We start from the raw sequence: 15,527 nt of genomic DNA, 5'->3' as shown, positions 1-15,527 counted from the left end.
AGAGTTAAGAAGTAATGTGCTACATTAAGTCAGCGGACTTTAAGTCTTGTTTGTAGAATCATTCGAATGCAGGTAGGTAGATCTCTGTGTACTAACCCTAACTGCCAAGTAGAGTAGAAAAGCCATACAGAACTCCCTCTCCTTGCACATGATCAGAGCCAAGAAGAGCGTGGACACTCACAGCCAAGTGCTGCCAACCCTTCCCATAGAAACTTGAAACTTAATGTTATTTAAAAGTCACCACAGTATATCCTTAAGTGTGAGCTATGATTTTCTTTTTCTTTTTCTTTTTAGCTGATGTTACTTTTTATTGTGTAGGACAGGTGCAGAAAATGTGCTCCAGAGATGGTACATCTAGAAAGGAATTAAAAGAAAGAAACAAATTAGAGCCACTTAGCTATTTAGATGATGCTCCAGAAGCCTTCTCTGTTTGTCTCCTGGGACCAGCATACTAGGTTGAGGGAGTGTAAGTGAGAGGCAGTCATTTTGGCCCAGCCTGTCACATATCCTCAGTGCACCTCTGGCAGCTGGACTTCACCATGTAGATCTTGCCCAACCAAGGGACAGTGTATATCTGGAAAGAGCAGAGTGTTTTCTTCATCAGGTGTGGCTGGACATGGAAGGGACAGCTTGCCAACTTAGGGACTTGGCAAACAATTTCCACATCCAAGAATTAGTTCAGCCCGGCCACAACCTGCTTGCAGGCTTGTACCACCCACATGGCACAGCTGTGGGAGGGGTTGTTGCTCTCTTTGTTGTACTAGCTCAGGGCAAAGTTGAGTGCCTGCTGAATGCCCTCCTCATTGACATCCGCCTCTGTCAGGCCACTGGGCAGGAGAGGCTTGCTGGGGCTTGGGCAGGCTGCAGAGGCCAGGGCCAAGACCAAGACCAAGACCAGGTCCAGCAGAAGCAGCAGGGTGCACCGGAACCCTGCCATGGTTGGCTCAGTGGGGACTCAAGTTAGGATACAAAAAAGGCAAGGGGCAAGATCCAAGAACCACTTGATTTTCTTTCAGTTATGTGTAACTAGCTGTCGAGAAGTCATATTTTGATTATTAAACTAAGCAGTTCTTCCAAATTAAATCACCAAGTGTTTATGAAATGGTAATTATATGCTTAGCTTTCGAAATAAAAGTTAATGAGTGATATGAATTGGAAAATCTTTGCAAATAAAAAATATGATGTAGGTTATCACGGTTCAATTCCCAGTCAGGGCACATGCCTGGGTTGCAGGCCAGTTCCCAGCAGGGGACTCACGAGAGGCAACCATACATTGATATTTCTCTCCCTATCTCCTTCCCTTCCCCTCTAAAAATAAATAAATCTTTTTAAAAATATGATGCAACCTTAAGACCCTTTAGCAGATACTGCTCAGAGGGAGGAGCGGGACAGCAGTGACGGCAGGTGGAGAAGACTCTGGGGTACTGGCTGTTGGTTATGCAGCTGTTTGCTTTGTTTTGAAACATTGAGCTATTTATCTTAGGTTTGTGTCCTTTTCTGTATGTTATATTTCAAAGTTAAAAGATCTGTGTATAAAAATATGCCTAATACGAACACAAAGACTGTGGCACCTGTCCCCTTCAGTGCCCTGGGAATAAAGCCCATTTGGGGACTGAATCCACTGGCTGCCTAGCTCTGCTTATTGACTAACCAGTGTTTAAATCATGAGAGGTAAAGTTGTTTCCATAATCAACTCAAGAAGCTAGTAATATTGGGCTGCAGATGGGGTAAAGGAAAGACCATTTTTCCAGGGACTATATCAATGACTACTCTTTGTTACCCAATGATCCAAGGCTCACCCACTGCAGAGTTCAACAGGACTCACAGAGGGCCCCTCTCGACATTTTATCTTCAACCTCATTTTAAAACCTGGAGAAAAGAGGTCTGTCAGAGTAAAGTTTACTCCAGTTCACAACAGAACTGTTTCTTCACTAATCATAATCAGGTATGGTCTGTGATTTAAGTATGGGGTAATTTTTAGCACTTCTGTAGAAGTTCTTAATTGTTTCAGTATGAGTTTGCATATTTAATATCTGGAAATGGTTTTTTTCCTTTGCCCAAGACACACACACACACACACACACACACACAATGCATGATGAAACATTATTTTGTGATTACGTTTATAGCTAAAAACCATGAATAGTGTCTTACTGTGCCATGTATGACTTAAAAATTAAAAACTTGATCTTTCTGTAAATTTAAAAAATTGTTTAAAGTATACATGTCTGACTCTTAAATTTACTGTATTAATTTCTAAATGGTAGTTTATAAAATCATGGTAAAATTATACATCAAAGTATTGTGCAAATGTAATAGGAGAAAAATCTATAGTCCTTCACTTGATCTTAGCCAAAAAGCCGAGAGTGATGAAAAATCTGTGATTCTTGTTCTTGCATAGAAATAACCTGACCGTGATGGATGCTCTGATGGTCCAAGGACAAGGAACAACTGAGAGCTTGAGGGTGGCAGGCAAGCTTCCAGGCCCAGGGAGTTCCTTACGCTTTAAAATCACAGAACCATTATTAAAAGATTGTACAGATAGTGAGTATCACTAACAGTTCCACAGGCACAAACTTCAGCATTTGTTTTCAGCTGTAATTAATTCCAAAAACAAGAATGGCATTTCTGTCTGTGCATGTGTGTATATCAATGATGAATACTTCAGAGTTTTAAGGAAACACCCTGACTTGCTTTCAGGGTTGTTTGATTTGGATCTTAAAAGATTTAAAGTACCACCCTGGCTGGTAATAGCTCAGTGAATTGAATGTCAGCCTGTGAACCAAAGGATTGCTGGTTCAATTCCCAGTCAGGGCACATGCCTGGGTTGCAGGCCAGGTCCCCAGTAGGGCGCACAAGAGGCAACCACACATTGATGTTGATCTCCCTCCCTTTCTTCCTACCTTCCCCTCTCTAAAAATAAATAAATAAAAATCTACCCAAAAAAAGATACCAGTATTCATTTCATGCCTTATATGACTTACTCTAAGTGTAAAAGAGAAAGTCAAACTTTCGGTATCTGACAGGACATATGAAGTGGGGTACTTCCTGCTGATACCTGGATAAAATGAGGAGTTACTTCATAATCTCCATATGCATTCATGTGGAAACATTTATCATTTTGGACCTGGGGTACATGGTTGTAAGATTTATATTCACTCTGCATTTTTTTCCTTTAGGTTTGAAACTGAGAGAACCAAATTTCACATTGAAAAGAACATTTAAAGTAGAAAATACAGGACAACTTGAAATCCACATAGAAACTATTGAAGTCAGTGGGTACTCATGTGAGGGATATGGCTTCAAAGTTGTTAATTGTCAAGGGTTTGCACTGAGCGCCAATGCCTCTAAAGACATAATTATATTGTAAGTATTTTCTGATGAGGTATAATGAATCATTAGCTTCCCGTTAACTTTTTATACTAGAGTTGTTTAAACTGGAAAATGTTCTCATACTTAACAAAAAAAAAAAAGGTTTTTATCCACAAATGTATTTACTTTTTTTTTTCACTTTGTCTGGATATTTTTTTATATCTTCATTTTCAAAATTGTGAGACTTCTTCTGTCCCCAGAGTGGATCAGATAATCTTAGAAACCAGTTTCAGAATTACTTTCTGGGTTGTGTTAAAGCAGAAGGTATTGGTGACTATAAGTTCAGTCTCAGCAATAAAGGAGACACATCACATGTACAGTTTTTCCATGTTGTGCCATGTACGAATATGTAAAATAGTTTGTCAAAATAGTTTTAATTCTTTTATAAATAATAGTTACAGCATATTTTAACTGATAACTTGTTATGTTGTAAAGTTTATGTAAGAAAAATATAACCTTGTCCTCTTAATTGAATGACAGTGTCATGATCTTGAGTGGACACTGATGTCACAGGTCACTACATTTAGTACTCCATTGAAGGCACAGTGAGGAATAGCACACCTTTCCTCGTGTGCATGCACGTCATCTGGTTGGGGAACGTACCATTAACAAACATAAAAATACAATAATTGGGAACAAAGCAGTATTAGAAGACAACAGACAAAGAAAAGATCACCAGGGCTTAGATGGGGTTTTTTAAAGGCATTATTGGGAATGTATCCTGGGAGAACGGTGTAGATTTAGACAAAGGAGAAGGGAGGGGAAGGAAGCTCAGAGAGCACTTTCTGAATTAATAATTGCAGGGAACAGACTGTGGTACTTTTTATACCTACAGAATATAGTTGTTTTGTTATTAACCTCATGGGAAACAACTTTATCTTAAAATGAAGATGTTAAATAAAAGTATCAAACAAATTTCTTGTTATGTTTCAAAGGCATATGGGTCTGATACTGTGTTTAAACTGCTTGCAGTATATTTTTAAAGTTTGGTCTTAACTGCCATCATTCTGTTTTAGGTTTACTCCTGATTTCACAGCTTCTAGGGTTATTCGTGAATTGAAGTTTGTAACAACCAGTGGCTCTGAATTTGTGTTTGTATTGAATGCATCCCTTCCATACCATATGTTAGCAACCTGTGCAGAAGCCCTACCCAGACCCAACTGGGAGCTGGCTCTTTATATTATCATCTCAGGAATAATGAGGTACTTGTCTTCTTTTATAGTTTGTAGTCAGCATCACTTGACATTGTTCATCAAGTGCCCGCTGTGTGACAGTCATGTTCTGAGTGCTGGGGAACCTTCCACGAGTAGACAGTCAGGCTTACATACCTGCTCCACATCCAGTGGAAGCGGTCAAAAATGAGCCCTTTTTGGTGGCATATATGATCAGAGTTTGTCTGCCTTTGAAATTTGCTATATAAATTAAGTATATATTAATTCCTTAAAGGGGAAATTCCTAATTCATCATTATATTTGTTTGTGTTTCGAGAACCAGATATACTCACCTCTAAATTAATTTACATAGTTACTCCACACATCCTTTAAGGAAACAGAGTTGACCTAGAGTTAAAACTAAAAGAAAAAAGATAAAAGCTGTTTCTTGATAAAAGGAAAAGTATCCTTTAGTGACTGTTCTGATACAAATAATTATTTCCCCTGTATCAGCCTTAGTGTAAATTGGCATTCTGTAAAAAATGGTGTGCAAACTCTTACCCACAGTGCTTTATTTTTGTTTTATCCATTTAAAACTTTCATAGACATCTTTGGTTTTTTTACATCATATTGTACTTTGCCGAGAAACCCCACCTTTAAATCCAGTTTGGTCACTCCTGCACTGATGCACGAATCCTGATTCTCCCTCTCTGTCTCTGCAGTGCCCTCTTTCTTTTGGTCATCGGAACAGCCTATTTAGAAGCTCAAGGAATTTGGGAGCCATTTCGAAGGCGACTATCCTTTGAGGCCTCAAACCCGCCCTTTGATGTGGGAAGACCATTTGATCTCAGGAGAATCATTGGTATTTCATCTGAAGGAAAGTATGTTCACAGGCTGAAAATAGATTCTAGTATATATAGCTTTGGCTGATGTAAACAAAAGAAAAATAGCTTCCTCTTTCATCTTTATTGGGAGAAAAATCTTACTTTTAATTACTTAATAACACACTGTATGCAACTCTCAGTTACTAAGAACTTACAGCAAATAATCATGATTTCATTGTATTAGTGAGGGTTAAAATATTCTTACAGTGTGACTCAATTCCTAAATTTTCAAAAAGAATAGACCATATAGAGTTGTGAGAAGTATTTTCATTGCTTTCTTTTCCTTGGAATATTTATATTTGTGATGGCTTTACTGATGAAATAAATATTTTTATTTAAGATTTTCTAGATCACTGACAAAATCTTACTGACAGCACTTTGTCCTTTTTCAGCTTGAACACACTGAGCTGTGACTCCAGTCACAGTCGGGGGTTCTGTGGCACAGGTGGCTCATCATCCCGACCTGGTGCAGGGAGTCATAAGCAGTGTGGCCCATCCATCCATTCACACAACAGTCACAGCAGTAGAAACTCAGCTGACGCAGACAATGTCAGAGCCAAAAACAGCTCCAGTACCTCTAGCAGGACTTCTGCACAGTCTGCTAGCAAAGCAGGCCCCCTGGTCCTCGACTCAAATACAGTGGCCCAGGGTCACACAGCAGGCAGGAAGTCCAAAGGTACAAAACAGAGCCAGCACAGCAGCCAGCATCATGTCCACCTCACGTTGGAGCAGCAGTCTCCTCCTCCACCCCCACCACCACCAGTGCCTCAGCACCAGGAGCCACAGCCCGGAAGGCTGTCACCCACCCCCCTTGTACACCCTTCCCACTCAGAACGTGCCAACAGCACAAGGCACAGCTCGGAAGACTCCGACATCACCAGTCTCATAGAAGCCATGGACAAAGATTTCGACCACCATGACCCCCCAGCCCTAGATGTGTTTACAGAGCAGCCACCATCACCACTGTCAAAAAGCAAAGGTAAGCTTCTGTTCTCACTGGGGAACAGCACGCTGCATGAGGGGACAGCCAGTGCATGTCTCAGCAGCTATTGTGGTCAGAGTTGTGGTGTACTATAATTCAGTAGGTGTTCTTCTGGGTCAGATTTAGCTCCAGCATTGGACTTCAGCTTTTCCATGTCAAAAATGCAAGTAGAGGTAGCCATTTGTCATAAAACATACTTGTGTTTTTTAGATTACTGACCAAATTCAGAAATTTATTAAACATCTGCTTTTTTCCTTTCATCTGCCTGTGACTATCATATAATTCTGCTAGATTGAGCTTTTGTTCAGTTGTTTAAATAAATTTTTAACACAGTAGTAAAATGGAGATCATTTTAACTCAAAAAATAGTATTTCTTTACAACCTGTATTTTAGAACATGGGTTGGCAGACTACAGCTCGTGAGCCAGATCACCACCTATTTTTGTAAATAAAGTTTTATTGGCACACAGCAACATCCATTTGTTTACATACTGTCTGTGGCCACTTTTGTACTGTAACAACAGAGTTGAGTAGCTGCTACAGAGACTGTAGGAGCTACTCAACTGTCTAGCCCTTTAAAGAAAAAGTTTGCTGACCCCTGCTTTGGAGTTTTGCATACTCTATTACTTATCTTTTCCTTTGGAACAATGACTCACAATTTCTGTGGGTCAGGCTTTAGGGCGTAGCTCAATTGGGTTCTCTGGCTCTCAAAGGACTGCACTCAAGGTGCTGGGTAGGGCTGAAGGTGGATCTGTTTCCAAGCTCACTGAGGTATTCAGTGGCAGTATTCATTTCTTCACAACCTGTTGAACTGATGATTACAAATTCCTTGCTGGATATGGCCAGCAGCCTGTCATGGGTCCTCGTTATAAAGCAGCTCAAAACAGTTGACTTCCCCAGAGTAAGAATGGAACAAGGCAAGAGAGAAAACAAGCTGGCAGGAGAGAAGTCAGTCTCTTGTGACCTACTCCTGGAAGTGACATCCCATCTATTCTGCAATAGTCTGGTCATTAGCAATGTGGTCCTGCCCACAGTTCAGGAGAGAGAATTCTATAAGAACACAAATACAAGGAGGTGAGATCACTGGGAGCCATCTTAGAAGTCTTTATATCACACATACATACACAGGTAGGCTGATGGGTAACTTCCAAAATCAAAAGTAAAAAGCAGTAAATGGCCTAGCTGTATTTCCATTTAATCCTTTACATCCCGAACATTTTTGCATCTTCCTTTCTGTCCTGTATCAGCTGTCCCAATGCATGTTACTCCAAGCCTATTTAAGTACTTTTCTCATTAATGTACCAAAAAGGTTTACCTTTGGTTTTTACAGAAGGAGTGGGAACTCTGCAGCCATATGACAAAAAAAAAAACCCTGACATCCCCAGGGTTCATGAGTTTTCTGTAGAGAATTTCTTATTGCAATGATGTGAAGATAATTATATAGTGTCCTCTTAGAACTAAATGCATTTGGGACAGCAAAATTACAAAAGAACTGCAGAACAACCAGCATTCAGAACCACCTGAAATCTAGGTGAACAGAAGTCCTGCAACTATGGATATAAAGAAGGAACCACATCAAGACATGGAAGGGGCTAGTCCCACACTCATGTGGGGCAGATATTTTGTCTGCAGAGAAACCCCCCTGAGGAACAATGGGTCCCAGCTCTACACTAGGCCTGCTAGCCCAGGGTTCCAGTGCCAGGAAGAGGAACCCCCATAAATTATGGATGTAAAAACTAATAGAGATTGTGGTTGAGTGAGACAAAGGGCTTCTGGGAGTCCCAGGCAGTTCCTTTTAAAAAGTCTGTGCATGGACTTAGATTCACTCCCTCTGAGCTCCAGTGCTAAGGCAGCAGGGCCATATAAGAAGGAACTAAATAGTCTGGCATTCAGGCGCGAGCTGGAGAGACAGCTTTCTCCAAGACACAAATGCTGGCAGAGGCCATTGTTCCTTTTCTGAGCCCTCCCCTCACAGAACCAACAGGCTGGTACCATATCTGAGTCTCCAGCAATCTGGCTCACATTATTAGCCCTACCTGGTGAATCCCTGAGATCCCACCCCACTCAATGAGTGCCTACCCAACCTCTGTCCAGTCTGTCTTGATTCATGCTTCATACTTTCCTAAAATCTCACAAACAAGCAGCATCTGACTTTAGCATGCTCCCAAACTCTTGCTATGTAGCCTTAGATCTAGAACTAGACCAGCTGGCCTTGGTTCACAACTTGGCCTTTCCTGGGCACTTCCAAGACCCACACAAGTAGCAGCCATCTGCAGATAGTTTTGTTACTCATGCCATGCCACAGCTGACTTCGGCCTGCGTCTCCCAGGAGGCCACAGAGCCAGTGCACCTGGTGGACAGCTTCAGACCATATTGAAGCACCACCCAACCACCTCCACAAGTCACACATTCAAGAGATAGATTTGGTGGGACTCTGCATAGCTGATCCTCCATGGTGGTCTGAGCTAGTCCTCAAAGTCAGTCAGCCTGGGGGTAATTCCCTCCAATTGAATGTTAGTTGCAAACAGCAATCAAGGCTCAACTACCACAGGAAGTTGTATACAGCCCATAGTGAGTTGTACCTGGAGTGCCCAGTAGAGGTGAATGGGGAGGCTGTGCCACTGTACCCTACAGGAAACCTACTACAATAGGCCAAGTCCAGGAGACGTAGCAGCTCTACCTAATACATAGAAACAAACAGGGAGGCATCCAAAGTGAGGAGACAAACAGATCCCAAGTAAAAGAACAAGAAGAAGAGCTAAATGTAATAGAGGCAAGCAAACTAACAGGTACAGAGTTCAAAACCCTGATTATAAGGATGCTAAAGGAATTTAGTGAGAACTTCAGTAGCAAAGAAAAGGACATGGAAACCATAAGAAAAGAACCAAAGATATACACTAGCTGAAATAACAAATAATTTACAGGGAATCAATAGTAGAAAAAAATGAAGCCAAGAGTCAAATCAGCAATTTGGAAAAAACACCCAGTTAGAACAGCAAAAAGAAAAAAAGAATTTTAGAAATGAGGATAGTGTAAGGAACATTCACATCATGGAAGTGCTGAAAGGGGAAGAGAGAAAACAAAGTTAAAACCCATTTGAAAAAATAATGACAGAAAATTGATGAAGGAAATAGACATACAAGTACAAGAAGCTTAGAAGAGTCCAAAACAGAATGAACCCAAAGAGGCCCACAGCAAAACACATTATATGTAAAATGCCAAAGATTAAAGACAAAGAGAATCTTAAAAGCAGTGAGAGGAAAGCAGTTAGTTACTTAAAAGGTAGCTCCCATAAGACTCTAAGATGATTTCTCAAAAGAAACTTTGCAGGCCAGAAGGGAATGGCAAGAAATATTCAAAGTGATGAAAAACAAGGATCTACAATCAACATTATGCTACTCAGCAAGGCTATTATTTAAAATCAAAGGACAGAGCCCTGGCTGGTGTTGCTCAGTGGACTGACCTCCAGCCTGCAAACTGGAAGGTCTCCAGTTCAATTCCCAGTCAGGGCACATACCTAGGTTGCAGGCCAGGTCCCCATTTGGGGTGCGAGATGCAAGGAATCACACATCAATGTTTCTATCCCTCTGTTTCTCCCTCCCTTCCCCTCTCTCTAAAAATAAGTAAATAAAATCTTTTTAAAAATCAAATCAAATCAAAAGGTAGATAAAAAGCTTTCCAGACAAGAAAAAAACTAAAGGAGTTCATCACCACCAAACCAATATTGTAAGAAATGTTAAAGGGTCTTTAAGAAGAAGGAAAAAAAGATAAAAAATATGAATAGTAAAATGGTAGTAAATACATATATATCAACAATTGAATCTAAAATAAAACAAAATAAATGAACAGGTAAAACAAAAAAATTGTAATCCATTTGGTTTAATTTTGTGAGTGGTGAGAGATAGAGATCCAATTCATTCTTGTGGATATCTGTTTTTCCCTACACTGTTTATTAAAGAGACTATCCTTGATTGAGTAAAAAAAAAAAATAGTTTGTACATGTAGATTTGTAAAACAGTAACATATCTTTAGTATGTTAGTTTCTTCCACAGAAATCTTTTTCTTGTTATCTCATTAATAGAATTTACATATTTTAGGGTGCTTTTATAATATTTGTATAGTTTTTTAGTTAGATCAAGTTATCTAAGTGTTTTTTCCCATATTGAGGGAACAAATAGAATAAATGGATATAACCTGTTCTTAGCACAAAGAAAGAGTTTGGTTGTCAGATTGAATCCCTTATTGCCTGTGTCTGAGATAGTCCCCTAGCATCAGAAGGATAGGTCTGTTTTTATTTTCAAGGTCATTCATCTAGAACATAAATTTTAAAATTAAAGACTGTGTTTTAATTTTCACAGTGGGCCTAGAGCTGACCTATTAAAAGATATTTAAAGAGGGAGCATGGATATCACATTATTAGTAATTCCATGTGAACACAGTATTAGAGGCTGTACATGAGTGGCCACCCTGCCTATTATCCTTCCCACTGCTGCTATTTCAAAAGAATGAAAGAGCTAGGTCTTTTTTTTTAACAGTGTTTTCATTGATGTATAATGTACATACAGTACACCAGTCTTTTAAATGAACTTTGACAGGTGGGCATTGATCTGAGAGTTGCAGAATAGTGGTATGTCATAAAAGCTTTCTAATCCCTCTAAGCAGGAGTGTCCAACCTGTGGCCAGCAGGCCATATGTAACTCAGGATGGCTGTGAATGTGGCCCAACACAAAATCATAAATTTACTTAAAACATTATGAATTTTTTTTGTTATTACATGTCGCAGTGTATTTAATATGTGGCCTAAGACAACTCTTCTTCCGGTGTGGCACAGAGATGCCAAAAGGTTGGACAACCCTGTGAGTCTAAAGCTTACCCCAACCCCTACAAATAGTTATCATATTTACATTAAATATGAACCTTCTCTTTTCACAAGGACTCTGTTCTTCCTCCCACACCCTCAATATCTCAAAGAAAAAAAGCACAGTCTTGTAAATAGCTCATGTCATTTTAGAGACTGTTCAGATTGACCTCTTCAAATGAATGTGGTCTCCCTGGATCCCGCCCTCTTGCAGTTGAGTGGCTTGCAGGCTATCCAGCCATTTCTCTAGTCTTTCCTCCAGTTACTGTCCTTCGTGGAAGGTGGCACCCAGAGGGCCCTCTATTAATTGCTGGCCTGAGCAGGGCCTTGTACAGCTGGATAGTCTATAGATTCTGTACTTCTGTGGTTTTTTCCCTCTCAAACACCTAAGCCTTAGGGATTGTTGGACTGAGGGTTACAGAGAAAGCTCTGAATCTGGTGCTGTCAGTTCTTAATATCTGCACTAACTGAAGCAGTGGAGGAGGCATCTTGTAGCCATCATCACTTCTGTATCCACTTCAGGAGAAGCAATGTGGTGTGGAATCCTGAGGTCAGGGTCTGCCCTCAAGCAGGCCCAGATTAAATCCTGGGTCAGTATTCTGCTGACTACGTAACTTTGGAGAAAATTACTTCTCCAAGCCTCTATCTGTTATATTTAAGTGGATAAGATAGCTCCTACTTACATTATAGGGTGCAGCTACTGTTATGATTATTACTAGGGCAGGAAATGGCACCTGCTGAGTTGAAGATGGATGTGGAACTTCCCAGCAGAAATGTCCAATTAGAGCTTGGTCTTGAGGATGATAAATGGGACAAGCAGGGGACTAAAAACAGTTCTGAAAGCAAGGCTGGCAAAAGGTGGCCAACAGAGAACATGTCAGAAAGCAGGTAGAGGTGTGGGCAGCATATCCCAGTGAGGCCAGGAGCAGGGAAGGTAGACCAGAGCTCCACATAGGAGATGACAGCTAAGACATGATTTGACCTCAACAAGAATAGTTCTGTGAAGTGATAAGACTAGAAAACAGGATACATGGCTTAGAGAGTACCTCTCACATCCGACTGTTCCGGCAGCCACGTAGTGTATGTGTACGTGTTAGTGGGCAAGTGAATGAAATAAGGAGGGGAGGGTTTACTCTGTAGCTTCACTGGTCTTTAATTTTTAACAAGAAAAGGGGAGGCATATATTGTATGGTAGCATTTTTAATGAAGAAAAAATGGGAACATGGTACTTGAAAATACCTATGAGCCAAAGACAAAAAGCCAGTAAAGCTGAGAGCAGTGTTGTTGGTCAGCACTTGCAAATGCCACTGACACAACTGCGCATGCTTCATGCACCGCCATGATTGGCGTCTTCAGTTTCAGAAAGCTACATCAGGCAGATGTGGGGGCCAAGCCCAGGCCTGACTAACCTAACCTTTCAGCTGTGCCACTTCTCAAAAAAAAGAAGTAAATGAGGTAATTGGTGAAAACAAAATGCCCAAGGAGGTAGGGTGCAGTGAAGTCCAGTTCAGTAGATGATAAAAGACACTTAGTCCATTGGTATGTGAATGCAGGTGAAATTGGTAAAGGTGAGGAGACAGCACAGAGAAGTAGAGGAGCTTTTTATTTTTAACTAAAAAACAGCTGCTGGGACTAAGGGAGAGATGGTAAGGTATTAAACCAGGGGTGTCCAACCCACAGCCCATGGGCTGCACGCAGCCCAGGATGGCCAGGATGGCCCCAACACAAAATCATAAATTTACTTAAAACATTATGAGATTTATTTATAATTACATGCCATAATATCACATAAAATAAACACACATATGTTCGTGCTATTTATACGCATGTGTGGCTTCAGTTCTACAATGGTGTGCGACTTCCAGTGTTATCTTCCAAACGCAGACAGTAGAATTGACACCATCAGACATTACATGTGCTTGTGGTAACGTGGCAAGGCAACAGTTATCACTAATATTTCAACCTACAGTTGCAATGTTAGGCATTTAATGTTATTTAGAAGTCAGGTAAGCATTCTTATTTGATTACTAAAGGTATTTCCACACCTCAGTGGCACCTCACACATCACCTGCCACACCTTATAATTGGTCGTCTGACTCACCCTGCATCAGCAGCAGAGAGGGCTGTGGAAGGGCCCAAACCTTGCTTTCTCTCTTCCTGTCAGTTAATTTTCATAATAAAAGTAAATAAAGTACACCCTGGCTGGTGTGGCTTAGTGGATTGAGTGTTGACCTGCAAACTAAGGGTTGCTGGTTCGATTCCAAGTCAGGGTATATGCCTGGGTTGCCAGTCTGGTCTCCAGTTGCCAGTGTGCAAGAGGCAACTACACACTGATTTTTCTGTCTGTCTCTTTCTCCCTCTTTTCCCCTCTCTCAAAAAATAAATAAATAAAATCTTTAAAAACAATAAAAGTAAATAAAGTCCTTTATCTATTACTATTATTTTTAATCCCAGCATGGCTTCTACAACATCTCAAAAGAAAAATTACAGATGAAGGAAGATTGTTCAGTGAAAAGTGGACAGATGACTACTTTTTTGTCAAAGCAAATAGTAAGGCACTCTGCTTAATTTGTAGGGAATTTGTGCAAGTTTTCACAGACTGTAAGTTGAAAAGGTGTTATATGCGAAAATATGCTGCCAAATTCAGTGCATATGAAGGATTGTGTCATAAGGACAAAATGGCAGAGCTGATAAAAAGTCTGCTCAAAATTCTTTTCAGAAAGTTATAACTCAGGTGGATTCATTGTAAAAGCTAGTTATGTGGTAGCATATTTAATAGCAAAAAAATCAAAACCATTTACTGATGGTGAGTTTATTAAACAATGTATAGACAGCATGGCAGATATAATTTGCCCTGAAAAAGGGGGGGGTGGTATTTCCAAAATCAGTTTGTCTCGCCAGACTGTAGCCAGGTGAATTGAAGAAACTGGAAAAATCTATTGGAAGAAGTTTGGAGAGTAAAGCTGCTAATTTTAAATGTTATGCTTTGGCGATGGATGTAGCACTGATACTACAGGTATGGCTCAACTTGCCACTCTTATTAAAGGTATTGATGATGAATATAATGTCACTGAAGAAATAGCTTCTCCAGTGCCATTAAAAGACACAATTAAATCAAGAGATTTATACAAAGCATACAGAATATGTTCAAGCCATTTTCTTTGGCCATTGTCAACATATCTGGTACAGTTACTGATGGTGCCCTGGCAATGGCAGGTAAAAAACAGGGATCGTAAAATTAATAGAAGACAATACAGTTGCTGCCCAAAACTCATGTTTGATGAAGTAATTGCATAATACCTCAAGAAAATGTATGCACAAAAGGTTTAAAAATTGATAACATCATGAAAATCATCATCAAGACTGAATTTCATGAGAGCCAAAGGATTGCATATTCACCAACTCAAGGAATTCCTTAAAAGTACTGATGCCGACTATGGTGACATCATTTACTTTTTGGAAGTAAGTTGGCTAAGTCAAGGCCAGGTATTGAAAAGATTTTATGATTTGTGACATGTTAGCAAGTCATTTGTGGTGTCAAAAAACAAATTTGTACCAGAATTGACAATGAAAACTGACTTACAGATTTAGCATTTTCAGCGGATTTAACTGCTCCTTTAGATGAGTTAAACCTGTCTTCAATGTGAACACCAACTTATCAATACCATGTTTCAAACCATATCAGCGTTCCAAATGAAATGGAAACATGGCAAGCCCAATTTGAGGCAAACAGCTTCATGCATTTCGACACATTGGCTAAGCACAGTCCTGTGAACGGTGACAAACGTGCAGCCTTGCTCTTCAATTTGATACAAGAATTTGAAAACAGGTTTCAAGATTTTCAGGAAAATAATCAGACTTCCACCAAGATGGAGGCATAGGTGGAGACACCGTGTTTTCTTACACAACCAAGTTTAGAGACAACAAAGTATTAGCAACAGAAAACACAGCCAGAACACAGAAAATTGAACTTTTCAGAAGTCTGATAACAACGAATTCTTCAGCCTGACCAGTAAGAGGGGCGAAACCAGCAGCTGGCAGAGCAGGGTTGCACAGGAAAACTTGGTCAGACTGACTCAAGCACGCGGATCCCAGGCGTGGGGTTGCAAAGGGCCGACCCAGTGAGTGACAGGCAGATCCCGTGAGGGTGAAGGGCGCTAGGCTGGTTGACTGTGCTGGCACATTCCTGCGCAGATAGACTGGCAAGGGAGTGGGCAGTGAGATGGGACTGAGCGGGTCCTAGCAACGGGAGGCAGCAGAGACAGCCGCCATTTCCCAGCT

The 15,527-nt window shown here is 40.5% G+C and overlaps 1 protein-coding gene across 2 annotated transcripts in view; it reads left to right on the top strand.

The window, feature by feature from the left end:
- TMEM131 (transmembrane protein 131) overlaps positions 1 to 15,527 on the top strand; it is a 236,664-nt gene that overhangs the window by 187,090 nt on the left and 34,047 nt on the right. For both annotated transcript variants that reach the window (XM_037154320.2, XM_037154319.2), the window contains exons 26-31: positions 1,794 to 1,945; positions 2,402 to 2,544; positions 3,180 to 3,366; positions 4,389 to 4,574; positions 5,246 to 5,404; positions 5,800 to 6,386. In XM_037154320.2, coding sequence (XP_037010215.2) covers positions 1,794 to 1,945; positions 2,402 to 2,544; positions 3,180 to 3,366; positions 4,389 to 4,574; positions 5,246 to 5,404; positions 5,800 to 6,386 — 1,414 coding nt within the window. The remainder of the gene's footprint in view (positions 1 to 1,793; positions 1,946 to 2,401; positions 2,545 to 3,179; positions 3,367 to 4,388; positions 4,575 to 5,245; positions 5,405 to 5,799; positions 6,387 to 15,527) is intronic.

Source organism: Artibeus jamaicensis, unplaced genomic scaffold, assembly GCF_021234435.1.
Source record: "Artibeus jamaicensis isolate MK-2021 breed Jamaican fruit bat unplaced genomic scaffold, CSHL_Jam_final contig_384, whole genome shotgun sequence".
NCBI lineage: Eukaryota > Metazoa > Chordata > Mammalia > Chiroptera > Phyllostomidae > Artibeus > Artibeus jamaicensis.
Note: the sequence above shows the minus strand (reverse complement) of the source record. Positions and strands in the feature narration are given on the sequence as shown.